Below are 26,736 nucleotides of genomic sequence, written 5' to 3'. Positions count from 1 at the left end.
TAGTATAAAGTTACTTACATGGCAAGTGCCACAAAACCAAGCTGATATGAGGTATTAAGAGAACACTTACAAAAATAGGGAGTGTTGTAGTAATTCTAAAAGTGTTCGTAATCAGGAGATGGTGTGGATAGTCCTTGTGAATTCCTAGTGTACAATCAGATGGCCGACTTCCAGATGGGATTAATAATACTTTTCTGCAGAGCAGTTGACAGGGGCCAGAGCCTCAAATCATCAACCTCACTTGACCTGTCTTACTCCTTGGAATCCAATAATATGATTTATAGTGAAATGAGAGTTTAGATATAAAAGAAGCCAGGGCTAGAATCTGGTCTTCTTTCCATGAACACTTTGGCAAGTGGAAGCCAAGAGTGGAAAATCATTTACAGACATGGAGTTTGGGGAGTGAGGTCATTTTGGGAAGTGAGAATGAAGGGAGGAAACAGAGGGCTGAAACTCGGGCCCAATATGCCTAGACAAGGCTCTTGTTACTGATGGGATTCAAATTAGTGATTTTTCCTTTTGCCAAAGGCTCTAACATGGTTTAACTATTTTTCTTTTCTTTCCCTCTTCCTTTCCTTCTTTCTTTCTTTCTCTTTCTTTCTTTCTTTTTCTTTCTTTCTTTTCTTTCTCTCTCTCTCTCTCTCCCTCCCTCCCTCCCTCCCTCTCTCTCTCTCTCTCTCTCTCTCTCTTTCTTTCTTTCTTTCTCTTTCTTGACAGAGTCTTGCTTTGTTGCCCAGGCCACAGTGCAGTAGTGCAATCTTGGCTCACTGCAACCTCATCCTCCTGGGTTCAAGAGATTCTCCTGCCTCAGCCTCCTGAGTAGCTGGGACTGCAGGCACGCACCATCACGCCTGGCTAATTTTTGTGTTTTCAGTAGAAACGGAGTTTCACCATGTTGGCCAGACTGGTCTCGAATGCCTGATCTCAAGTGATCTACCTGCCTCGGCCTCCCAAAGTGCTGGGATTACAGGTGTGAGCCACCGCACCTGGTCCTCTCTCTTCCTTTCAACAGGGTCTTCCTGTTGCCCAGGCTAGAATGCAGTGGTGATCATAACTGACTGTAGCCTTCAACTCCTAGGCTCAAGTGATTCTCCTACTTCAGCCTCCCTGGTAGCTTAGACTACAGGCATGTGCCACCATGCCTGGCTAATTATTTTGTTTTAGAGACGAAGACTTGCTATGTTGCAGAGGCTGGTCTGTAACTCTTTGCTTCAAGCAATCCTCCTGTCTTAGATTCCCAAAGTGCTGGGATTACACTTTGGGTGAGTGAGCCACCACACTCACTCCTGATATCCTGTGTTTATCTAAAATTTCGATGTTTTATTCATCATGTATTTTTCGTGGGTGTTAGTTTTTATTTTTTCAAAAATGGAGTTCAAATGTTATCTTGATTGCTGAGATTTTCGGCACACTCTTCAGTTTTGTGCTCACTCGTTCTAGACCTGTCCCTAAACAGAGGGTAAAAATGATTCAGGATGGGACCGAAGACTTCACTGACTTCACTAATTTCAGTTTTTCTTTTTTCTTCTGATCAAATGTACAGCAAACAATGATTTTCATTCCTCAAAGGAAGCTGTAAGAAGGGCAAAACATGAAAGAAGGGATCAGCCTTTACAATTTTCTTTGGTCCACCACCCTCCATCTGGTCTATTCACTGACTCACCCCTGGGATCCAAATTGGGGTGGCACAATTACTACTGATCCCCTTAACCATCTTGATCAAGCTCTGTAAAAAGTCTTTTCCTTTGTGTTCTGAAAATGTTAGAAATTACAAATAACTTTTTTTTTTTTGAGGCAGAGTTTTGCTCTTGTTGCACAGGCTGGAGTGCAATGGCGTGATCTTGACTCACTGCAACCTCTTCCTCCCAGGTTCAAGCAATTCTCCTGCCTCAGTCTCCTGAGTAGCTGGGATTACAGGCACCCGACACCATGCCCAGCTAATTTTTGTATTTTTAGTAGAGATGGGGTTTCTCCATGTTGGTCAGGCTGGTCTCGAACTCCTGACCTCAGGTGATCCACCATCCTCGGCCTCCCAAAGTGCTGGGATTACAGGTGTGAGCCACCACGCCCGGCCACAAAGAACTTTTAATACAAAAATAATTAGGCTGGGTGCAGTGGCTCACGCCTGTAATCCCAGCATTTTGGGAGGCCGAGGCTGGTGAATCACTTGAGGTCAGGAGTTCGGGACCAGCCTGGCCAACGTGGTGAACCCCGTCTCTAATAAAAATACAAAAATTAGCTGAACATGGTGGTGGGTGCCTGTAATCCCAGCTGCTCGGGAGGCTGAAGCACCAAAATCGCTTGAACCTGGGAGATGGAGGTTGCAGTGAGCTGGAAGCACGCCACTGCACTCCTGCCTGGGCAACAGAGTGAGACTCTATCTCCAAGAAAGATAATTAAAAGAATACCAACCCATAAAAATTGTTAAGTTTAAAGAACACAGATTTGGCACCCCTCTGGTCTCATTTACCTCCCAGTGAATAAAAGATAGCTGTATGTCAAGGACCTGTTCTGGTATGTCAACAAGCATATGTGCCACTGGTTATTGTGTTTTGGTAGACTTTGAGAGAAGCTTTGCCCTTGCTCTGATCATCATGAATTATGTAAAAGATCTGCAGTGGTAAGGGATGTATCGAGGATGTTCAGTCTTAAATGCCTCAATTAATAGGAACAAACACTGGAAACAGAGACAGGTATCAGGAACATTTCTATCATGCTATATTCAACACTGAACATTTCTTATACAAAGCACAGCCAGACATGCAAATCATTGAGTGTTTTATTGAACAATTAAGAAATGTATAACCATTTCATTACTTTACAATAGTAAAACTGATTTGTAACTTTTTCTGTGAATATGCGAATTTGTACTTGAAAGAGTTTAGACTTGTATTGAATGAGATGTATCTTGACTATAAAGTGTTTTCTTTTTTCAGTACAAAATATACAAACAAGTACATGTTTTAAACATAAATATAACTGAGAATAGGTTATGTTTCTATTCAAATGCATTGTGGAAAGTACCATTCATCCGCAAAGACACTTTTAATAAGTTTTGAAAGGAAGACAAACTCCACAGTGTTGCCAGATATTCTATTTAAAATTACATTTATATTAACCCCAACCTTTCATTTTAGCAAAATAAGGGTTAATGGTTTATGGTTTCTTCTACTTTATAATATTTACAAAGTAAAACTTCTACTCCAGATATGAACTTGTGGCCCAGCATGGTGGCACATGCCTGTAATCCCAGTATTTTGGGAGGCCAAGGAGGCGGATCACTTCAGCTCACCAGCCTGAGTTTGAGACCAACCTGGGCAACATGGCGATACCCCATCTCTACAAAAAAATACAAAAATTAGTCAGGTGTGGCCGTGAGTGCCTGTAGTCCCAGGTACTCGGGAGGCTGAGGTGGAAGGATCGCTTGAGCCAGGGAGGTGGAGGTTGAGCCTAGATCACGCCACTGCACTTTAGCCTGGGTGATAGAGCCAGATCTCATCTTAAAAAAAAGAAAAAAAAAGATATAAACTTGTAAATTTCTTATCTGGAATTAACATAAAGAAAAATTCTGTGGCACTAAGCTAACAATCCTTCAATAAATACAAATTAAGAACATCTTAGCATCTGGGGAACGGCTAGTTATCAACACAATTCAAATTTAGACAGGACAGTTTCTTTTTTGAGTAATCATATCCCTAAATTCCTTCTGATTTTTTATTTCCATGTCTCAGCATCTCAGGATGAACACCACCAAGACAAAGCCTAATAGGATGATGAGCATTCATCTTTTAGATACAGATATCACCCTGAGTGGGACTTCATTGGCATAACTGTATTTTAGATGTTGACTTTAAGTAAGACTTTTAAAGAAATTATCTATACAAAATAATAAAGGACATAACAAAACTTCAAAAGAAATCAAACATTGGGTTCCTATAATTACATGATGAGAAAGGTTGAAAAATGAATGGTTCCAGCCTGAGTTCAAGACCAGCCTGGGCAACAGGGTAAAACCTCATCTCTACAAAAAATAAAAGAATTAGCTGGGTGTAGTGGTGCACACCTGTAATCCCAGCCTATAATTGGGAGGTTGAGGCACGAGAATCACTTGAACTCGGGAGGTGGAGTTTGCAGTGAGACAAAAGCGTGCCACTTCACTCCACCTTGGGCAACAGAGTGAGACTCTGTTTCAAAACAAAAACAAAAACAATGGTTTCATTTGAACATAAAATGAACTACAATTAGGATTTCATGTTTTCTTTCAACTTCAAATGGACATTACTCATTAAATAAAAAAACATACTTTCATAAACCTTAAAGCTTATCATAAAATTGGTAGCAATTAATAGTTTTTCTTAGTCTTTCTCTCTATATAATCAGTGAACCAATTATTTTCTCCCTATTGTGTGAAGCCAAATGGTCAATGCAATTGATTTCAGGTTGAGCAGTTTTTAGAAAATCACCCAAACATATACAAATTTAATACTTTTGGAGAATTATAGGAATATGAAAGCAACATTTTAAATTCTTGCACTTTTTACCATGAGAGAGTTCTAAGACACTAAAAGGTATTTTTTTTTTTAACCCATAAAAGAATAATAATGTACAGGAAAAGATGAGATATTTTTGTTATGTAGGCAAACGATTTGGGCTTCAGATTGGAATCCTTTTGAATTTATGTTATTTTCCCTCCAAATAGAAGCCAAGAAGAATAAAATCCTGTGAAGCTAATAAACCATTCCAGGTGCTTTCAAATGATCCTTTTTTTGTGTAGGAACTTCTAAGCAATCACGCTGTTGGCATCATGAAGTTCTTTTGTGTGGCTGGGTGTCTTTCCTTCACTCCTCTTCTTCTTCTGATAGATCCAGTAAAGTTAGCTAGAGAGATCTATATTTGAGAGGCAAGGGAGAAACAAATACATCAAAGAAATACTATCCAGCACACCAATACACACATGCCTAATTTTTTTTTAAATAATGAGTTATGGAAGTTTATCAGTGTTTTTCAGTGCTGAAAGCAACTTTATATATTGTTACCTTCCAATAGAAATGCAGCACCTATGTGTCTTTAAAAGGCTGAATTTAAACTTTTATTTTATTTACTTTTTGAGACAGAGTCTCACTCTGTTGCCCAGGCTGGAGTGCAGTGGCACGGTCTCAGCTCACTGCAACCTCTGCCTCTGAGTTCAAGTGATTCTCATGCCCCAGCCTCCTGAATAGCTAGGATTACAGGTGTGCGCCACTGGTGTCAATGTTTCCCTAGGTAGTTTCTTTTGGGACCCCTCCTGAAGACATGAAGGCTGCTTCTTGCTTCATTTCTGGAAGCTTCCACCTCCTTCACATTTCACTTTCACTTCACATCTCACAGTCATAGTGGGGTGTTAACTATGACTAATTTAGCAATACAAATATAGAGATACCTCTTCTGGAATCATCTCTCTCAACTCGGATTGCCTAAATTTGAACATAAGAATGAAATGGGCCAGGCATGATGGCTCACACCTATTGGGGAGGCTGAGGTGAGAGGAAGGCTTCAGCACAGAAGTTTAAAACCAGCCTGGAAAACATAGCAAGAGCTCATCTCGAAAAAATATATGTGTGGCTGGGCATGGTGGCTCACGCCTATAATCCTGACACTTTGGGAAGCCGAGGCAGGTGGATTGCTTAAGCCCAGAAGTTTGAGACCAGCCTGGCCAACATGGTGAAACCCTGTCTCTACCAAAAATACAAAATTTAGCTGGGCATGGTGGTGCATGCCTATATTCCCCGCTGAGGCACGAGAATTGCTTGAACCTGGAAGAAAGAAGTTGCAGTGACCCCAGATCAAGCTACTGCACTCCAGCCTGGGCGACAGAGCAAGACTCTCTCTCAAAAAAAAAAAAAAAAAAAATATATATATATATATAGATGTGTGTGTTTTTAAAAAAATAGATGAAAATGAGATGGACTTTTTTTGCTTATCAAACTTACAATATATACATGTTTGTCGCCCAGGTTGAAGCACAGTGGCACGATCTTGGCTCACCACAACCTTCACTTCCTGGGTTCAAATGATTCTCCTGCCTCAGCCTCCCAAGTAGCTGGGATTACAGGCGTGCGCCATGACACCCGGCTAATTTTTTTGTATTTTTAGTAGAGACAGGGTTTTGCCATGTTGGCCAGGCTAGTCTTGAACTCCTGATCTCAAGTGATCCGCCTGCCTCGGCCTCCCAAAGTGCTGAGATTATAGGTGTGAGCCACCACGCCCGGCCAAAAAATTGTTAAATAAATTAAAATGTTTTACTGCACAATATTCTTATTTTTTCTTTCCTTTTATTATTATTTTTTTCGGTGACCAAAAAACAAACCCAAGAAAATATTCATTTAATGCAAAGAAAGCAGTAGAAGAGGAAGAGAGGAACAAAAAAAGACATGGGACATATAGAAAAGAAAAAATAAAATTGCGTAAGTTCAACCATATAAATAATAAAATTAAACATGGACTTACTAAATAATCCATTCAAAAGGCAGATTGTGTCAGACTGGGTAAAAAAACAAACAAACAAAAAACATGATTAACCATAGGTTCTTTGCAAAGGCATATTTCTGATTCAAAGCCAAAAATAGATTGAAAGTCAAAGGATGGAAAAAGAGATATCATGCAAGCAGCAAGTATAAGAGACCTGAAGTGAATATACTAATAATGTCATAGTTTTAAAAATTAAGACAAAAATTGTTACTAGAGACAAAGAATGACATTTATACTGCTAAAAGGGTCAATTGAGGAAGATAGAACAATTATGAAGATATATATACTTAGAGCCCTAAAATACATGAAGCAAAATCTGGCAGAATTGAAAGGAAAAATAGATGATTCAACAATGGAATCAAATTAGAAATGAATAACAAAAGAAATTTGAGAAATTCTCAAATATATGGAAATTAACAACACACTCCTAAACAACCAGTAACTCAAAGAAGACTCAGAAGGGAAATAAGAGAGTATTTTGAGATGAATGACAATGAATATTTAGGGAATACAGCTAAAGTAGCACTTCCATTTCATGGATTGGAAGACTTAATTTTGTCAAAATGGCAATACTTGTTACATTGATCTATAGATTTAAAACTATCCCTATCCAAATACCAGATGGCTGTTTGCAGAAATTGACAAAGTAGATGTAAATCTTTGTGACCTTCGATTATTTTTTAAATACATAATATCTAAAGAACAAGCTACCAAAGAAAACATAGACTAATTTGATGTCAATAAAATTAAAAACTTTTTTGCTCCAAGGACAACACCAAAAAAAGACATCCACAGAATGGAAGAAAATATTTGCACATCATATTTCAGATAAGGGCCCTGTATTCAGAATATATACACACACATATATATATATATCTTACAGCTCAACGATATAAAGACAAATAATCCAACTGAAAAATGGGCAAAGGATTTGAATAGCCATTTCTCCAAAGAGACACAAATATCCAATAAGCACATGAAAAGATGGTCAACATTTTAGTCATTATGGAAATGCAAATCAAAACCACAATAAGTTGTCACTTCACACCCTCTAGGACAGCTATAACAACAAGTGTTAGCAAGTATGTGGAGAAATTAAAACCCACGTATACTGCTGGTGGGAATGTGAAATGATGCCACTACTGTGAAAAACAGTTTGGCAGTTCCTCAATGAGTTACACATAGCATAACCATATGACCCAACAATTCCTCTCTTTTAATTCCCAGAGAACTGAAAACATATGTTCCAACAAAAACTTATACACTAATGTTCACAGCAGAATGATTCATATTAGCCAAACAGCCGGAATAACCCAAATGTTCATCAATAGGTGACTGGACAAACAAAATGTGATTTTTCCATATCATGGAATTGTATTCAGTCATAAATTGGAGTGGAGTACTGATACATGCTACTACAGGGATGGGCCCTGAAAACATTAAGTGAAAAAAGCTAATTACAAAGACCACATATCACAAGAATTCATTTATATGGAATATCTAGAATAGGGAAATCTATAGAGACAGAAAGTAGGTTAGTGGCTGTCTAGGACTGAACAGCTGGGGAGAAATGGGGAGTGCCTGCTAATGAGAATGGGGTTTCTTTATGGGATGATGAAAATGTTCTGAAATTGATCATGGTGATGGTTGCACAACTTAGGAATATAGTAAAAGCCATTAAATTGTACACCTTAAATGGGTGAATTGTCTGGTGTATAAATGATAACTGAAAAAAATTAAACATGCATATCCTCATAATTCCACTTCTAGGAGTATTTTGCAAGAAAATAAGTGTACATATGTTCAAATACGTATGCATGCCATTCACTGCAACGTTGTTCAAAATAGCATAAATAAATACTACAAAACATAAATATTGATCTATAAAGTCAAGATAAATAAGTTAAGGCTATCCATACAGTGAAATGCAATCATCCCTCAGTATCCCTGGGAACTGGTTCTAGGATTTCCCTTGGATACCAAAATCCATGGATGCTGAAGTCCCTTATATAAAATGGTGTAGTATTTGCATATAAATTACACTTAGCCTTCCGTATACTTTAAATTGTTTGCAGATTACTTATAATACCTAATACAATATAAATGGTATGTAAATAGTTGTTATACTGTATTGTTTAGGGAATAAAGACAAGGAAAAAAGTTTGAACATGTTCAGTACAGATACTGCCATTCTGTTTTTTTTGCTGAATATTTTCAATCTGCCATTGGCTGATTTAATGAAAAACCCACAGATATGGAGGGCCGACTGGACTACAGTGTCATTCAAAGTGACCGTCTCTTAATGCCTAGGTGACGGTTGATAGGTGCAGCAAACCACCATGGCACACGTTTACCTATGTAACAAACCTGTGCGTTCTACACATGTATTCTGAAACTTAAAGTAAAATAAAAATAAAAATAACTTACCGTTTTCACATGTACAAATAAATACATCTAAGTAAAAGATAAACGTAGTAAATGGATTTCATATGTGTTTAAATAATGTGTATATATGTCATATTTATACAATATTAAAGTAAATTAGATTAAATGTCACTTAGATGCTAAGTAAAAGACAAAGCAGTAAATGGATTTCATATGTTTAAATAATGTGTATATGTCATATTTATACACATATAATTTTCGTATATATAAAAATGTTGCTATTAGAAAAAAATGTGAAGACTAAGTATAAAATTGAACTAAACTCCAGCACAATTTTGACATAAATGAAATGTGATACCTAAAGAACTCCAAGCCCCCACATATCCCCCACCCTCATCCCCACTCCCACCCCACCCTCACCGAGGTTACTTTGGCCAGTGTAATAAAAGAAGTTATTGGGGGGCTGAGGCAGGAGAATCGCTTGAACCCGGGAGGCGGATCTAGCAGTGAGGCGAGATCACGTCATTGCACTCCAGCCTGGGCAACAAGAGCAAAACTCTGTCTCAAAAAAAAGAAGTTATATATGGTACACACACACACACACACACACACACACTCTCAAGTGAAGTGACATTTAATCAAAATTTTCATTGAGTAGGAAAAAGGTGACGAGTAGGAAAAAAGCATGTCTAGGCAGAGGAAATAATGTGTAAAAGCCCTGAAGTGGTAAGGAACATGACATATTTGACAAACTCACAGAGAAGCGCTTTTGTGGTTTGCATTCAGAATTTTATTTCAATTGTAAGAGTAATGAGAAATCACTAAAGGACCTTAAGCAGTATAGAAGCCATAATACGAAGAATGGATAAAAGAGAAGCAAAAGTGGAGGTGTGAAAGTTGCTGCAAGGTAAACAGTAGTTGAGCTTGTGTAATGTGAACTGGTGACAAATTGGGAACTGGGAGACTGAATATGTACAAGTGTACAATGGCCAGATCCTATATTAATGCTTTGACCCACAAACTGCAGCAACCAGCCCAGGAAGCCAAATCACAACCTCTGCAGCAGCTGGTCCCAGATGGTTAAGAACTACCAGTTTCCTTTTTATCCCTCCTCCCCTGATTCTAGCTTAGGACTAACTGAAGGAAACCACATATACTCCCCAAATTAAATAGGATATCATTCTTCTAGATAGCCTGCCTTCAGCTTTCCCATGCCAACAATCTCCAGTCACATCATACCTAAAGCCTTCTCTGTTTCTCACAGTGAAGCTTTCCTGATTCTCTGCCTGTCTTGGTCCTCTGCCAAACTCAAGAGATGCTGGCTGACTCCCTTGCTATGTAAACTCTGAATAAATAGCCCTGGCTTGATTCATTTGAGTGGTTATCTTCTTTTTTTCTTTTTTTCCTCAGGAGTATGATAATTAAGTGTAAAGAGGTAAGCTAAAGGAATGGATAAAACAGAGCAGGAGAGAGTAGAGATACATTTTATTATACCTTGCAGGGTACAACAGCCTGTTTAGGAGGCAGAGGGTTGGCTGAGAACTTAGTGGAAATAAGTATGGTGCCCTGGAATTGAAGGGAAGGGACTTTTGCAGGCCAAGTAGCCAGCTGCTAAATTCTGCTGTGAAATCAGGAAGAAGACTAAAATTTGTCAATTAATTTAGAAAGATCAGACTGGGCACGGTGGCTCAAGCCTGTAATCCCAGTACTTTGGGAGGCCGAGGCAGATGGATCACCTGAGGTCAGGAGTTCGAGACCAGCCTGGCCAACATGGTGAAACCCTGTCTCTACTAAAAATACAAAAATTAGCTGGGCGTGGTGGCGCATGCCTGTAATCCCAGCTACTCAGGAGGCTGAGGCAGGAGAATCGCTTGAACCCAGGAGGCAGAGGTTGCAGTGAGCTGAGATGGAACCATTGCAATCCAGCCTGGGTGACAAGAGAGAAACTCCATCTCAAAAAAAAAAAAAAATTTAGTAAGATAAGGATAATTCTAATGGAGATGTAAGCAGATTAAAGTGGATTTAGATGTGAATACAAAATAATGAATCAGGGACAATGAGTACAGAAAAATCATGAGAGCATTGACTGAGGGGTATGTGGATGTGTATATGTGTGTTTTTTTTGTTTTAGGATATAGGCTTATCACCATTTAAACTTTCAAGTTGACATGATGATCCAGAGAGGTAAAGGTATAAGTGCAGCTTGAAATTCCTAAGAAATCTTAGGGAGAGAAGGGGACCCACAGCACATATGAAGGATTGGCCATGCCTTCCGTAATACCAAGAAGGAAGAGGAAGATGGGGGTGGGTAAGGGGGGGAATGGATTAGATGGGATTTATGCTAAAAAGAAATTTTAGATTCCTGAACAACATGGTAGAGAGCAGCTAGTTTAGCTATCTATGGAAAGAATTGTTACACATTTTGTAAGGAGAAATCAGTTTTTAAAATGAAGAAAACTGGCCGGGCGCAGTGGCTCATGCCTGTAATCCCAGCACTTTATGAGGCTGAGGTGGGAAGATCACCTGAGGTCAAGAGTTTGAGACCCGCCCAGCCAACATGGTGAAACCCCGTCTCTACTAAAAATACAAAAAAAATTAGCCAGGCGTGGTGTCAGGTGCCTGTAATCCCAGCTACTTGGGAGGCTGAGCCAGGAGAACTGCTTGAACCTGGGAGGTGGAAGGTGCAGTGAGCTGAGATTGTGCCACTGCACTACACTCCAGCCTAGGCAACAAGAGTGAAACTCTGTCTCAAAAAAGAAAAGAAAAGAAAACTTTGAAACTCTAGAACATTGTATACATACTTTGTTCAGAGGAATATACAATTATTGTAACAAATGTTTATAATATAAACATCACTATATTTATGTATTGATATATAAGTGTATAAGTAAATATATTCATCATTAAGGCATCATAATCTTTTTTTTTTTTTTAGACGGAGTCTCACTCTGTCTCTCAGGCTGGAGTGCAGTGGTATGATCACAGCTCACTACAGCCTCAACCCCTAGGCTCAAGCAATCCTCCCACCTCAGCCTCCTGAGTAGCTGGAACTACAGGTATGCACCATCATGCCAGCTAATGTATTTTTTGTAGAGACAGTGTCTTGCTGTGTTGCCCAGGCTGATCTCAAACTCCTGGTCTTAAAAAATCCTCCCACCTCAGGCTCCCAAAGTTCTGGGTTTACAAGTGTGAGCCACTGTGGCTGGCTGGCATCATAATCTTTACAGAAAAGTTTTATCTCATCAGTAAATTAGGGACATTAGGGATTTCCTCCAAGCATGACCTTTGGACACTGGGCTGTGATTAATTTAGAAAAGAGTAATTTTCTATATTTCATTTAGCTTTATGCAATATGTCCTGCAGATATTTCAGCCCACACAGGAATGCCCCATATTTAAGGCAGTTCTTGGGCCATTCACATTAAGCAAAGATTTGTACCTTAAGCTTTAGGGGCTAAATCTTGTCTTCAAGGAGCTCATATTTCAATACTGACAAAAATCTAAAGAAACAAAGTAGAATGTGATAGATGGCTTTAAAAGCCTACTACTGAAAGTGCTGTGATTGTTAGGAGGATGAAGATTATTTTAAACTAACTGAATTAGGGTGGTCGTCATGAGGAAAATAGGATTTATGAGAATTCTCAAGGAGGGAGAGAGTTTGGACTTGATGAGAGAAGAAATTCCTAGAAGAGGAAATATCTCCACCACAGAGATAGAAAATCATAGTTCCATCCTAGAAATATTAGAAAATAAATCTGACAATGTGTGTGTGTCTAGTGAGAACAAGTCTTAAATTTATGATCTTAAATTAAAAGATAATGAATAAAAGCTTCATTTCATTTCATCTTCTTTTTTTTTTTGAGACACGGTCTCGCTCTGTCACCCAGGCTGGAGTGCAATGGCGTGATCTTGGCTGTCTGCAACCTCCGCCTCCTGGGTTCAAGTGATTCTCCTGCCTCAGCTTCCTGAGCAGCTGGGATTACAGGTGCCCACCATGAGACCTGGCTAATTTTTGTATTTTCACTAAAGATGGCATTTCACCGTGTTGGTCAGGCTGGTCTCAAACTCCCGACTTCAAGCGATCTGCCCACCTTGACCTCCCAAAGTGCTGGGATTATAGGTGTGAGCCACCACGCCCAGCCTATTTTACTTCTTTTAGCAACATTATGAGGCTGGGCACGATGGATCACACCTGTAACCCTAGCACTTTGGGAGGCCGAGGCGGGCAGATCACTTGAAGTCAGGAGTTCGAGACCAACCTGGCCAACATGGTGAAACCCCGTTTCTACTAAAAATACCCAAATTAGCTGAGTGTGGTGGCACAAACCTGTAATGCCAGCTACTTGAGAGGCTGAGGCAGGAGAATTGCTTGAGCCCAAAAGGCGGAGGCTGCAGTGAGCTGAGATCACACCACTGCACTCCAGCCTGGGCGACAGAGCAAGACTCCGTCTCAAAAACAAAACAAAACAAACAAACAAGCAAAAACACTTAGGCACTTTTTTTTGGCTGAAGATACAAAGATAAATAAAACCTACCCTCGGCCTTCAGGGAATTTACAGCATGCAGAGGGAAGAGGGGAGGACTATAGTCAGTTAACACTTTCTAATGCCAGGCGTTAAGGACTTTAACAGAAGTATGTAACTAGTGCTCTGAGAGCAAAAGTGGGCATATCTATTGTAACTAGTAGGGGTATTAAAATCAGAGAAGGTTTCCTAAAGGATGAATGATACTGAGAAAAGAAGTGAAAAAATATATATTTGAGGTAAAAGCATAGCTTGAAGAACAGTTAAGAGGTGAAGAATGGACTGATTTTAAAGTAATAATAAGTCTAACTACTATTTATTTAGCACTTACTGTGTGCCAAGTATTGTTATGATAGGATAAGGGCCATAACAAGTTCCATCTTACAGATCTGGAAGTGGAGGGAAGCTCAGAGAGAATAAATGACTTACCAACAATGATCACCAGAGAGTGAGCTGTGTGGCCAGAGCTTGAATCTAGTAGGTCCAAACACAGTCTTAACTCTTATCTCCTCTGGGACAGGCAAGGGGGAAAGAATAAGGTAACAGATGAAACTGGAAAGGTATATATTGTAAGGTGTTTTTTGTCAAATTATTGTTATTATTTTGTGCTCCATTTGACCTACAGCAGGATAACTGAGATCAGGACTGAAACACATTCACTGGATTCAGAAGAAGGAAGTCATAATGGACCTTCCGCAGAAGGAAAAGGGGAACAATGTGTTGAAAATAGTTGGGAGGAAAGAAAACAGCTGCCTTTTCAAAAAGTGTGGCTTTGAAGAGATGAAGAGAACATGGGCTGGTCGCTAGAGAGCACTATGGAGTCAATGGTGGAATTCTCTTTCCTTCTCTTCCTTCCTCTTTTTCTTTCTTCTTTCCCTCTCTCTGTTTCTTTCTTCTCTCCTTTCTTTCTCTTCTCTTTCTTTCTTTCTTTCTTTCTCTTTCTTTCTTTCCTTCTTTCTTTCTCTCCTTCTTTCCCTGTTTCTTTCTTTCCTTTTTTCTTCCCTTCTCTTTCTTCTCTTCCTCTCTTTCTGTCTTCTTTCTCTCTTCTTTTTATTTCTTCTCTTCCTCTTTCTTTCTGTCTTTGTCTCTTTCATCTTTCTGTCTTTTTTTTTTTTTTTTTTTAAGACAAAATAGATCAGTGTTGACATATTGAGCATTCTGGGGGAGCAAGAGAGTATAATTGCTAGATCAAGGTCCTTGAGGTGTAGGGAGATTACCCATACTTGAGAGGTATTTTTTATTGAAAGACTAGGGGCCACACACAGTGGCTCATGCCTGTAATCCCAGCACTTTCGGAGGCCAAGGTAAGAGGATTGCTTGAGCCCAGAAGGTCAAGACCAGCCTGGAAACAAAGTTAGACCCCGTCTCTACAAAAAATCTTAAAATTAGCCAAGCATGGTGGCACACACCGGTACTGTCAGATACTTGGAAGACTGAGGCAGGAGGATAACTTGAGCCTGAGACTTTGAGGATACAGTGAACTATGATCACGCCATGGCACCCAGCCTGGGTGACAGAATGAGATCCTGTCTCAAAAAAAAAAAAAAAAAAAAAAAGAAAGACTAGAAAGGGAACATAAAAGAAGCATTGTAGATGTAGATGTCTGTAGTTTGAAGGCGAGTTTGGATTTTGAGGCTTAATGACCTCCTATTTCACCTGAAGTAAGAGGAGTTATCTTCTGCTGTGAGTTGGAAGAGGAGATTAAGAAGTGTAAAGAAACTAGAGGTTATTAGTTTGAAATAATAGTTGAATAGGAATATGAAGTGCAGAAGCGTTCTTCCCAGAGAGCCCAGCTAAAGTTGGAGATGAAGTGCTCCACGAAAGTAGAGATTCTATGCTGAAAGCAGAATTGGGTTTCACTTAAACCCAAGAGGTGGAGAGAATGGAGTGAGAAGGATGAAGATGCTAGGACAATTGCAGGAAGAGTTGGGAAGCAGGGCAGGTTTGGTTAAGGGGGTCAGATGCCCATGACTGCAAGGGGGTAAGAATAAGACAGAAAATAGGAAACTAGAAGAAAGCTTGAATACCAAGTGAGGGTGACAAGAGAGTATCAGTTGGACTCAATTAAAAATAATGTATTAACACCATGGAATACCATGCAGCCATAAAAAATGATGAGTTCATGTCCTTTGTAGGGACATGGATGAAGCTGGAAACCATCATTCTCAGCAAACTATCGCAAGGACAAAAAACCAAACACCGCATGTTCTCACTCACAGGTGGGAATTGAACAATGAGAACACATGGACACAGGAAGGGGAACATCACACACCAGGGACTGTTGTGGGGTGGGGGGAGGGGGGAGGGATAGCATTAGGAGATATACCTAATGCTAAATGATGAGTTAATGGGTGCAGCACACTAACATAGCACATGTATACATATGTAATAAACCTGCACGTTGCGCACATGTACCCTAAAACTTAAAGTATAATAATAATAAAATTAATAATAATAATAATAATGTATTAAAAGACACTTTTTCCAAAAATATATTCATAGTCATTACCTCTAGAACATGAATATGGGCAATATAGGGTAGGATGGGGAACTTGTACTTTTGACTTTACATTCTTCCATACTGTTAGAAATATATTCTACACCATGAAGATGTATTACAATTGTTATTAAAAAGCTAGCTAGACCAGGCGCAGTGGCTCATGCCTGTAATCCCAGCACTTTGGGAGTCTGAGGGGGGCAGATCACCTGAGGTCGGGAGTTCGAGACCAACCTGACCAACATGGAGAAACCCTGTCTCTACTAAAAATACAAAATTAGCCGAGTATGGTGGTGCATGCCTGTAATCCCAGCTACTCGGGAGGCTGAGGCAGGAGAATCGCTAGAACCTGGAAGGTGGAGGCTCCGGTGAGCCGAGATGGCACCATTGCACTCCAGCCTGGGCAACAAGAGTGAAAACTCCGTCTCAAAAAATAAAAATAAAATTTAAAAAAAAGCTAGTAGAGTATGTATTGACGGAGTATGTAGTTATCTAGAGTACATATTAAGTAAGTAATGTTTTAGAGACAGAGTCTAGGCTGGAGTGCATAATCATAGCTCACTGCAGCCTCAAACTCCTGGGCTCAAATGATCCTCCCTGGAGGCCTCAGCCCCCCAAATAGCTAGGACTAGAGGCACACGCCACCATGCCTGGCTTTTTTTTTTTTTTTTGGTAGAGATAAGGTTAAATCATGTTGTCCAGGCTGGTCTTGAACTCCTGCACTCAAGCAATCCACCTACCTCTGCCTCCCAAAGTGCTGGGATTATAGGCATGAGCCACTGGACCTGGCCTTAGAGTACATACTTATAAATAAAAACATTGATGTGCTGAGATTTTACTGTTGGAAGGGAGAAGTCATTCCAGCCTTAAGTCGCGACCTCATTTTCCACTCTAGGGCCCTCACATTAACCTGTAGACTTGCATTTCCTGACGCCCCTTCTCTTGCTCTCCTTCACTCTAAATCACTTAGGACTGAAGGTGATGCCAAAATACTTCTGAGAAAAAAAATCAAGGAAATGAACGGCATACAGCTTAGATTTTTCTGTGTAATTAATTCAGTTGCATAGGCTGGGATCATTGAGGATGACCCTAGGAGCTGGAAAAATTGACAGAGTAAAGATAATATGACATTCCTATTAAAAGAGCTAAAGGTCTGAACACTCTAATAAAGGGTTAATCTGGAAAACTTTCAAAGTCAATTGTTTACCTTACCTATCCTTTTACAAAGTCTTACTTGATCCTAACTGATCAAATAACCACATGTGATTTTATCTAAAGCATCCAAAAAATTAGAGGGGAAGAAGTGAAAGGGGTGTTTTGCCTTAGAGTCCACTACGTAGGTTTACAGTACATTTACCCAGTTATCAAAGTGCCTTTGTTGCAAAACATATAAAAAATGGGAAAGTATTTAGGACAGTGAGAATTATGTTATCAGATCTGAAGGTAGCACTTGTTATTATAGTGCTGGTTGAGCAAGGTCTTGAAAAATTTTCTAATGTTTATCTTACATTAACTCTTACAGTAGATTCCAACAGGTGACTTTTAAACATTCTTCAAAGAACTGTAGCTGAAATGTAGAACGAGTCTAAAACTGAGAAAATGGATGCTGTCACCCAAGCAGTTTTATAAGCTCTCAGCCAACTTTTGTAAAGAGTTGCTATTATTAAGTAGTTTGCATAGCTTTAATTAAATTTCCCTTTGGTTTACAAACTTGATTTGTAAGTCAAAATTTCCCTCAACTTTAAAAATTCAAATTTCACTATTCATGCTTACTTGTAACACTGGTTTTTATGGTATGTGATTTGAGGATAATATGTGGCTATCTAAAGACTTGTGTTTATATTTTGCAAGGTATCTTTCTTTGTATATGCAGGAATTCTCTTGCTATTGTGAAATGTGTCCTCTCCTCTTTGTTATTTATGAAGGGGTGCTGGAAAAATCTGGGGTGTCTCTATTCCTCTTAAGCACAGATTTTTACCATTATTTCATACATGACACTGAAATGCTCTGCTGGAAGCATTATCAACACACACCAAAGGATATTTTAACACAGAAAATCTTTTTAAAGCATGTTTCAATCACCATTAATTGGCTTCTCAGAAACCTCCTACTGTATCTTTCTGGATTCCTCCACCAAAGCTATTTTTCATATTTTGATAACAAAGATTAATTTGTTACAGATATAGACATAGAGAACTTGACATTTTTGTCTCAATCCTTTTGATAAATGTTTATTATGAAATTGCTCCTCCTTCATTTAATTTTCTACTACAGGGCTTTCCCCGGGTTTGGAAAGCATGCATTAAACAATAGATACAGCAACTATTCTTTCCACTGAATGAATGGAACCGTAAAAGCTACTCTACAGGCCAACTGAATAAGCTAATTTTGCCATTGCCTGTGTATGTTAACCAGATGAGGGATATTTCTGTGGCATTTTTTAAGGAAGCTATATCTTAAATGAATTAATGAGCTTGAAATACTTACAATGGAATGCCAAACTGTGTATTTTTTAGTATGAAGTGACAAACTTGGACAGTGTTTGAAGTTAACTGATTCAAGCAGTATTACCAGTAATTGTGGTGGTGTAACATTATTTAACAAGTGTAAAAACAAGAAAAGGGAGGAGCAAAACTCTACCAGAATTTATCCTTAAGATGTGACTATCAAGATCACTACTATTGGTGAGGCTGGAAAGCTGCCATTTTATTAGTGTTAACTTTACTTTATCTATTAAAAGAAATATTTTCAGAAAAAAATAAATAAACCCTGAGGGCAAATAATAGTTGAATAGGAATATGAAGTGTGGTGGCTTACATCTGAAATTTCAGCACTTTGGAAGGCCAAAGCGGGTGGATCACTTGAGGCTAGGAGTTCGAGACCAGCCTGCGCAAAATGGGGAACCCTCATCTCTACAAAAAATACAAAAATTACCCAGGAGTGGTGGCGCATGCCTGTAGTCCCAGCTACTTGGGGGGCTGAGGTGGGAGGATCACTTGAGCCCGGGAGGTTGAGGCTGCAATGAGCTGGGATCACATCATTACACTCCAGCCTGGGTGACAGAGCAAGACCCTGGGGGAGAGGGGAGAGGTAAGAGGAGAGAGGAGGAGAGGAGGAGAGGAAAAGAAACCCCGAAGTATTGATGGTAGTTCATTGCTGGTATGGGGCTGTTGGGTGAATACATCCAAATGCTTTCATACACACTGGTCTTAATAGGGGAATCAGCTCGTTCTGCATAACATCCGCAATAATATTAGCCCCCATATAGCTGTTACTCAGATTCAACAGTTATCAAGATTTTCCTACATTGTCCTCATCTGTCTAATTTTCTTCCTTAACTATTAAAGCAATTCTCAAAAGTCATGTCATTCATTTAACTCTTTCATTTATTGGTATGCATCTCTTAAGTCTTGACATTGCCATAAGCCATTATCACATATTACAAACTGTGAAGAAACATTCTCTGGTATATCTAATTTGGAACACTGCCTAAATGTAGCGAAACTATTTTCTGTCAGAAATACCTCAGGGGAAGGGTACTCGTGAATGGAGAGGCATACATCTCCTCTGAAGGCAATTGTGTTTGCGCAGTTTTCTTCTCATGGTCAAATTAACTGAAGGAAAAAGAGAGAAGTATTAGGAGCATTTTTCAGAGGCTTAATTGTTGTTTAATCTAGACAATGCAAACATATTTTGGAGCCAAACTAGATTGTGGTTATTTGCCATTTGTTCAAATGTGATTATAAAATTAAAAACCAATGTGATGCATATACACAAGGGGTGTTCCTAACAGTTAATGTTAATAGCAAGATCTTCTTTTACTCCTATTTTTTTATCTCCATCGTTAAGCAATATAGCAACATTTTAACAGTAATATCCTCCTCCTTTTGAATGATTTTTTCCTAAATGCTCCTAGACGTTTTATTTTATGTAGTAAATTAATCACAAATATTTTGTAAGAACATTGTCAAAGCTACTCTGTATTTCCGAAAAGTATAAATGGTTTGAATAGTGACTGCTGTAAACAATGAGAAGGGATCAAGCTGCTTTCTCAGAGTTGCTGAATTGGAACTTTTTTCTTATTTATGTAAAAGCACAGACCAGGGGACATCATTTGAAATAAACTCACAGTGATCAAACTTCTAATTCACTAAAAAGCAAAGTCTGAATTTTTAACAAGTGATGCATCATTTTCTGTTCTAACTGAAGAAGTATATTATCAAGTGAATAATTTAACATATTTGGATGTAAATATTACCACCTTTTTATTTAAAGTTGGGTTTGTGGTTCAGAAAACTTTAACTTTCTAATTTTTTTCTTTCTTTCTTTTTTCTGTTTCTTTCTTTCTTTCTCTCTTTTCTTTTTTTTTTTTCAAACTTACTGGTTCTTTGAAATCTTAGCTGTTTGGTTTTGAAGTAAAAGTACATTAGAATACTTTTGTGTACTAAATTTCTGTTGGTTAAGTACAATATACTTGATATCATCTTTGAAAACATGTCAAGTAAATTAATATTATGTATCTTTACCATACATATTTTTGATGCTTTTTAGCTGTATAAGCATAATAATAAAAACTGCACTTATTTGTTTTAAGTGACATGCCTAGTTACATAATTAGAAATGACAGCTATTGACCTGTTTTAAGATTTAATCTGCATTTTGTTGCATTATGCTTTTTGTATGTTAATTCAGCCCCTACTCTGGGCAGCAACATACTTTTTAAATAAACTGCTTTGGAGTTTGCATTTTACCTAAAAATCTATACATTTATTTACCTTTATAATGAATAGACGAACACTTCTGTTTCATTTTACTTGTAAAGACAATATAATCTGCAATAGCTTAGAGATCTATTTTCTTTGCATTTAGGAAAAATAGTGGTAAAATACTTATCATTTCAAAGTCCAGATGTTTTTAAAATATTGAAATAATAGACCCAACAGGATAGATAGCATACTTTCAAAATCCTACACATTTATCCCCAATACTACTAACTGCAAGCACACCTAAGTGGTTTTCAGATAAACACAATCATGCTCAGAGACCCAGGGATGCAAACAAGCAAAACAAGTTACTTGTACAAATGTATCAAAGGCCTACCTGGTCTCTGTCCGCTGATAAGGAGAAGACTCATAATAAAAATAAAAAATGCAAAAAGGAATTGCTGAAATCTCATTTTCCTACCGCACAAAAGTAGAGCAATGACTCTCAATGCAAACCAAACGATCTGTAAATAGTCTGTGCAATATCTGTGTGGCTGTCTTCACATTCTAATGACAAACCTCAGAGAACTGCCAGCTGTGTTTTGCAGGAAGGTTAATGATCACATTAGACAAAGTTGCCGGTGCTCTGTGCTGTGGTCAGAGCCTCCCTCAGCCTCAAACCCCTCCTCCACTCCTCTTCTCCTTTCTCCTCGGCCACTCCCCTTTATTTCCATAAGCAAATATTGGTGAAATAAACCATTCAAGCATGCTATAACTTTAGTGGAAGTGTACTCCGAAAGCTCCAAGAAGAGAATGACTTAAATTCAATCTGGATATGAAGAAATACGTAAAACAAGACGTGACACTGCCTCCTCCCCTTACCATTTGCATCTGTTTAAACTTTGCCCATATTGGTCCCACATGCAGAAACCAGTGGAAATGACAGGAAGTCTCTCTTTTGTCTTTTTCAGAAGGAATTCTGAAGCTCTAACATAAGAGTCCCAAATGCTTTGTGGCAGAACATGTGCTGAAATGCTTTATCTTTACCAAACTTACTGCAAAGTAGTGCCTGTTTACACGAACTCTCCAAATTGCCTAATTCATTGGGTTTGTAACAGTAAAGATTTTTGGAATTTAGAATGTTTTGAAATAAATCTGCAAAACATATACATTTATATTAATATTTTGTAAAGTGCAGTTTTAAAAGTAACAGAGATTATTTTCATCTGCAAATGTCCAGGATTTTAAAAAAGGAAGTTCAGGCAAGCCACAAACTCATGAAATCTGTGTTCGGTTAAAAATTTATATGTGGTGGAATACCAGGCTAACATACCACAGTCACAGAAATTGGAGATAGAGAAAACAAGTCTTAGTTCATCTCCCAGTGAATTCAGAAAACACAAAAACAGTCTAGCCTTGTCTTTTACACACAGGCACCAAGATCTCTTTTTGTTTCAAGTGCTCCCTTATATATCAGATATAGCTGTTATAAATGGAAATGACTATACTTATTATGTAAGTATAATAAATTCCATTTATAACAGCCATATCGAACATATTTTAGGTAAAATGCAAAATGCCAAAAGAATAGTATAGGTATGCCTTGAAACACAAGTACAGCCAAAGTACTAGCTCTAAAGCATGTGTAATTTGTTTTGAACCATTAGGAATTTTGTTGTATTTGGCTTCTTTAGACTCAGGTAGTTGGTACATAACCTTGGGGCTTCCTGAGGTTTGAATTTAATGCACAATTTGTCTTGATTTTATAAGTCAATCTGTAAATTTCCCTGCCTGTCTAGTTAGGCATGGAGTTTATAATAGGCGATGGCATACAAAAATTCTTAAATTCACTTTATTGAAGTCTTGAGAATATATTGACCTGTTTGGGGACTGCAAGCATAGTGTTAAAGGGTCCTACTTTACCATGCTGTACATCGCTTCATAAAATCAATGGAATACAATAGAGTTTGAACTCATGATATACAAGTGACTTAAGAATGGCAAAGAGTTTATTCAGATTTTTAAATCCCTCCCCATTTCCCGCCCCAGTCTTCTTAGTACAGCACTCAGGAAAACAGCATGCTAACAAAGTTGAATGTTAAATCAATAAGAGATCAATATAGATTTTGGCACTATATTTTCAGGCCAAGTTTTAAGTCTATTCAAAGGTTTAGTAGTGAGTCTTTATAGATAAGATAGAGACCTACCACAGAGAGCAAATATTGACTAAAATTTTTATATTTCATTACCAGGTGATCAACAATGAATTCCTAGAATATCACTAATATGCACCAGTGCTGTGGAAGATACATATCTCCACTGATCAGGACAGAGCAAACTGTTATATTTAAGTCATCTAACCACATAGAACATTATTTTTCTCATTAAAAGAAAAAAGATGTGATAAAATACCTGGTTTTCTACCTGAAAGAGTGATTATGTATTAAACTCATGAAAATTTACACATGATTTATTTACATGTTTTAAAATTATTCTTTCAAAAAAACAAACAAAAAGATGTTTAAATAGTTGACTTTTGGAGTATAGTAATAAAGTGATTATACAGTCAATGAGCAACTGAAATGTTAGACATGGAGGTACAATGAAAAGTGATCCAGCATTTCTGTGGAATGTGAGTCAACAATAGCAATAAATCATTCATCTTAGTACTGAATAACTAGGTGTGGAGAAATATTGGTAGGAAAGTGTCAGAACAATGTAACTGGCTCTGCAAACAGCACTTTCAGCCTGCAAGTATAAGAGAACAAGGAATCTTCTTTGTTTACAGGAACACAAACCTAGACTTCTACCCTACAGACAGCCTTTGTGAGGGAGGCAAGCGCTGTGCCCCGGGCCAAATCCTATGTTAAGTGTGTTGCATATGTTACTTCGCATAATCCTCCCCAAAACACTCTGAAGTATCATGACTCCCTGTTTACCAGATGAGAAAACTGACAGCTAAAGAGGTGTAGCCTCCAAGGGCTAGATGACCGGAAGAGGAATAGATGGGATCCAAATTCCGTAATCTCAGCCCTCAAACATTTTGCTATCCTCCCTTTTAAGGCCCCAATCCCAGTTCTTAAAAAAAAAAAAAAAAAAAAAAAAAAAAAAAAAAAAAAGGCTATTGAAGCTATTATAAAACAAAAGATAAGTTAGCAATATATTTCTTTACGAGGTTGAATATTGTGCCCCATAAAATTTATGTCCATCTGGAACCCAAAATGTGGCCTTATTTTGAAACAGGGTCATTGCAAATGTAATCAGTTAAGATTGAGGTCATACTGGAGTAGGGTGGGTCCTAAATCCAATATGGCGGCTGTCCTTATAGCAAAAAGAAGAGACAGAGACACACAGGGACGGGTGGGGAGGAGCTCTGTGATGATAGAGGCAAAGATGAGAGTTATGCTACCGTGAACCAAGGAACCAATGCCAAAGATAGCCAGCAACCACCAGAAGTTAGGGGAGAGACATGGAACAAAATCATTCTCTGAGTTTCCAAAAATCAACACTACTGACACTTTGATTTTGGACTTCTAGCCTCCCGAATTTGAAAGAACAAATTTATGTTATTTTAAGCCACCCAGTCTGTGGCACTTTGTTATAACAGCCCTAGGAAATCAATACATTTCTGTACCTACATATATTCTATAAGGATATAAATATTCTCTGTATAATCCAATAAATATATACTTATTTTATAGTAGTATACTATATATGCAGGTATTTAACAAATGTTATTTTGTTTACACATCATAATCTTATGATGTAAGCTCTATCTTCATTTTACAGAAAAGGCAACAAACTCAGAGGATTAAGTGATTTGCCCCAGATAAAATAGCTCATAGCAAAGTCAATATGAGGCCTGTGTCTCTCAGTCCTGGGCCTCTTATCTCTTTGATTTGGATCTTGTGCCCTAACTTTTCCTAGGATATCCTTCGCAATTGATTTCATCGTTGCCACTTGCATCTTCAGTCTTTCCTTCTTTTTTATTTTTTATTTTTTTGAGACAGAGTCTCACCCTGTCGCCCAGGCTGGAGTGCAGTGGCGCAATCTCGGCTCACTGCAAGCTCCGCCTCCCGGGTTCACGCCATTCTCCTGCCTCAGCCTCCTGAGTAGCTGGGACTACTCGCCACCGCGCCAGGCTAATTTTTTGTATTTCTGTAGAAACGGGGTTTCACCATGTTAACCAGGATGGTCTCGATATCCTGACCTCGTGATCCACTCGCCTTGGCCTCCCAAAGTGCTGGGATTATAGGCGTGAGCCACCGCACCTGGCTTCAGTCTTTCCTTCTTTACTGCATCCCTCTCTCCCTATAAAAGTACTCTTTCCAACCTAAAATTTCTCTCCCTTTGCCCATTATCATTCAGCTAGATGTCTGAAATAGAGTCCAAGCATTAAACTAACCTCCCTTCCTTCCTTCCTTCCTTCCTTCCTTCCTTCCTTCCTTCCTTCCTTCCTTCCTTCCTTCCTTCCTTCCTTCCTTTCTCCCTCCCTCCCTCTCTCCCTCCCTTCCTTCCTTCCTAGCCAGGCTGGTCTCGAACCCTTGACCTCAGGTGATCTACCCACCTTGGCCCCCCAAAGTGCTAGGATTACAGGCATGAGCCACCATGCCTGGCCTAAACTTTCAAATATGACTTTTTCTGTGGACACTTCACTGCATCCAAATTAGGCTACACTCCGCTCACCTTTTTCGCTTTTCTTGTTTTTGTCATGCTTTGTGTTTCTTTTCTCTTTTTCTTTTTTTTTTTTTTTTTTTTTTTGAGACGGAGTCTGGTTCTGTCACCCAGGCTGGAGTGCAGGGGCACAATCTTGGCTCACTACAACCTCCGTCTCCTGGGTTCAAGCAATTCTCCTGCCTCAGCCTCCCGAGTAGCTGGGATTACAGGCATGTGCCGTCATGCCCAGCTAATTTTTCTATTTTTAGTAGAGATGGGGGTTTCACCATGTTGGCCAGGCTGGTCTTGAACTCCTGACCTCAGGTGATCCACCCGTCTCGGCCTCCCAAAGTGCTGGGATTACAGATGGGAGCCACGGTGCCCGGCCTTGTGTTTCTTTTCTTTAGAAAAAAATCTGCTGGGTTTGTTCCAATTTTCCTTAATTGAAGTCCTACAAGTTCTTCAGGGTTTAATCAATCATTCCAGATCAGTTCAACAAATATTTGTAGAGTACTTAAACTACTTTTGTGTCCCAGGCTTTGTTGTGCATACTAGGGATAAAATCAGGAACCAGACATGTCACTATATGATGAATATAATGCTCATTCATTAAATTTAATTAATTAAATTTTCTTATAAATTAATTGAATTTTCTCTATAAGCATTTCCTGATTCCTACCAACTGAAGTGATTTTAGTCATGTTTTAGGGATCTGGAAATTTTCCTGTTATCATAGCCTTTTCATCACCATAGCATTTAATGCCTCCCTCGTGGGCTATAATACATTCATCCTGGTCTGACAGTTTCTTGAGCACGTATGGAATCCTGCAGAAATAAAAACTCCTTGAATGAACAAACTTGTTCTTTCCCATTTTGGTGTCTTCTCCAGAGTCTAGAAATATTGAATCATATTCAATCGAGTATGAAAATCATGAGATATTAAAAAGAATGCATGGGTGAGAACTTAAAACCAGTATGGCTCCAGAAACGAAAGTTGTAATGAAGAAAAAGAATATGTGAAAAATATTTACCTGGAAAAGTGAAAAAGATAAAAAATGAGGTGAATTCAGGAATTAATTACAGCAAGTACTAAGATGGCCATTTATGGAACTTGACCTAAGTTAAGGGTAGAAACTAGGTTACCTTTCAAGTCTGAAAAGCTGTGTCTTGTAACTACACTCTCTAACCTGGGATTTGTCTAACTCTATAGAATGTAAACTTCATGAGGGTAGGAAGTTTTAACTGCTTTCTTCACTGCTATATTTTCAATATCGTACTTGATGAATCAGCAAAATTCCATGCTAACCACACTAGTGTAGTAAAGAAGATCTTAATCTTATGAGGATCAGCTCATGATTCCTGGTTAGCACACCTGTCTCTATTTGTGGTGGGATTAGCTCCTGCCCTCAGATGGAAGCATTTAAAGCTAATCCTGGTGGAGACAGAATGTGGCTCAATTTAGAGTG

At 38.6% G+C, this 26,736-nt stretch overlaps 1 protein-coding gene across 3 annotated transcripts; it reads right to left on the bottom strand.

Annotated features, from left to right (window-relative positions):
- Window positions 1-661: 661 nt before the first annotated feature.
- Window positions 662-21,424, bottom strand: APELA (apelin receptor early endogenous ligand). Of its 3 annotated transcripts, XM_008968212.6 has the most exons (4): window positions 21,012-21,423; window positions 19,436-19,525; window positions 6,487-6,520; window positions 2,762-4,887 (listed from the first exon to the last, which is right to left on the bottom strand). In XM_008968212.6, the coding sequence occupies exons 1-2, from the start codon at window positions 21,085-21,087 to the stop codon at window positions 19,437-19,439; spliced, it is 165 nt and encodes a 54-aa protein (XP_008966460.1). In that variant the 5' UTR covers window positions 21,088-21,423; the 3' UTR covers window positions 2,762-4,887; window positions 6,487-6,520; window position 19,436. The 3 variants fall into 3 exon arrangements, with proteins under 3 accessions (XP_008966465.1, XP_008966460.1, XP_008966455.1); XM_008968217.6 differs by lacking the exons at window positions 2,762-4,887; window positions 6,487-6,520 and adding an exon at window positions 662-1,573 and having other exon boundaries at window positions 21,012-21,424; XM_008968207.5 differs by lacking the exon at window positions 6,487-6,520 and having other exon boundaries at window positions 21,012-21,422.
- Between the last annotated feature and the right edge of the window lie 5,312 nt (window positions 21,425-26,736).

Source organism: Pan paniscus, chromosome 3 (genome assembly GCF_029289425.2).
Source record: "Pan paniscus chromosome 3, NHGRI_mPanPan1-v2.0_pri, whole genome shotgun sequence".
NCBI lineage: Eukaryota > Metazoa > Chordata > Mammalia > Primates > Hominidae > Pan > Pan paniscus.
This window is presented reverse-complemented; position numbering and strand designations above follow the sequence as displayed.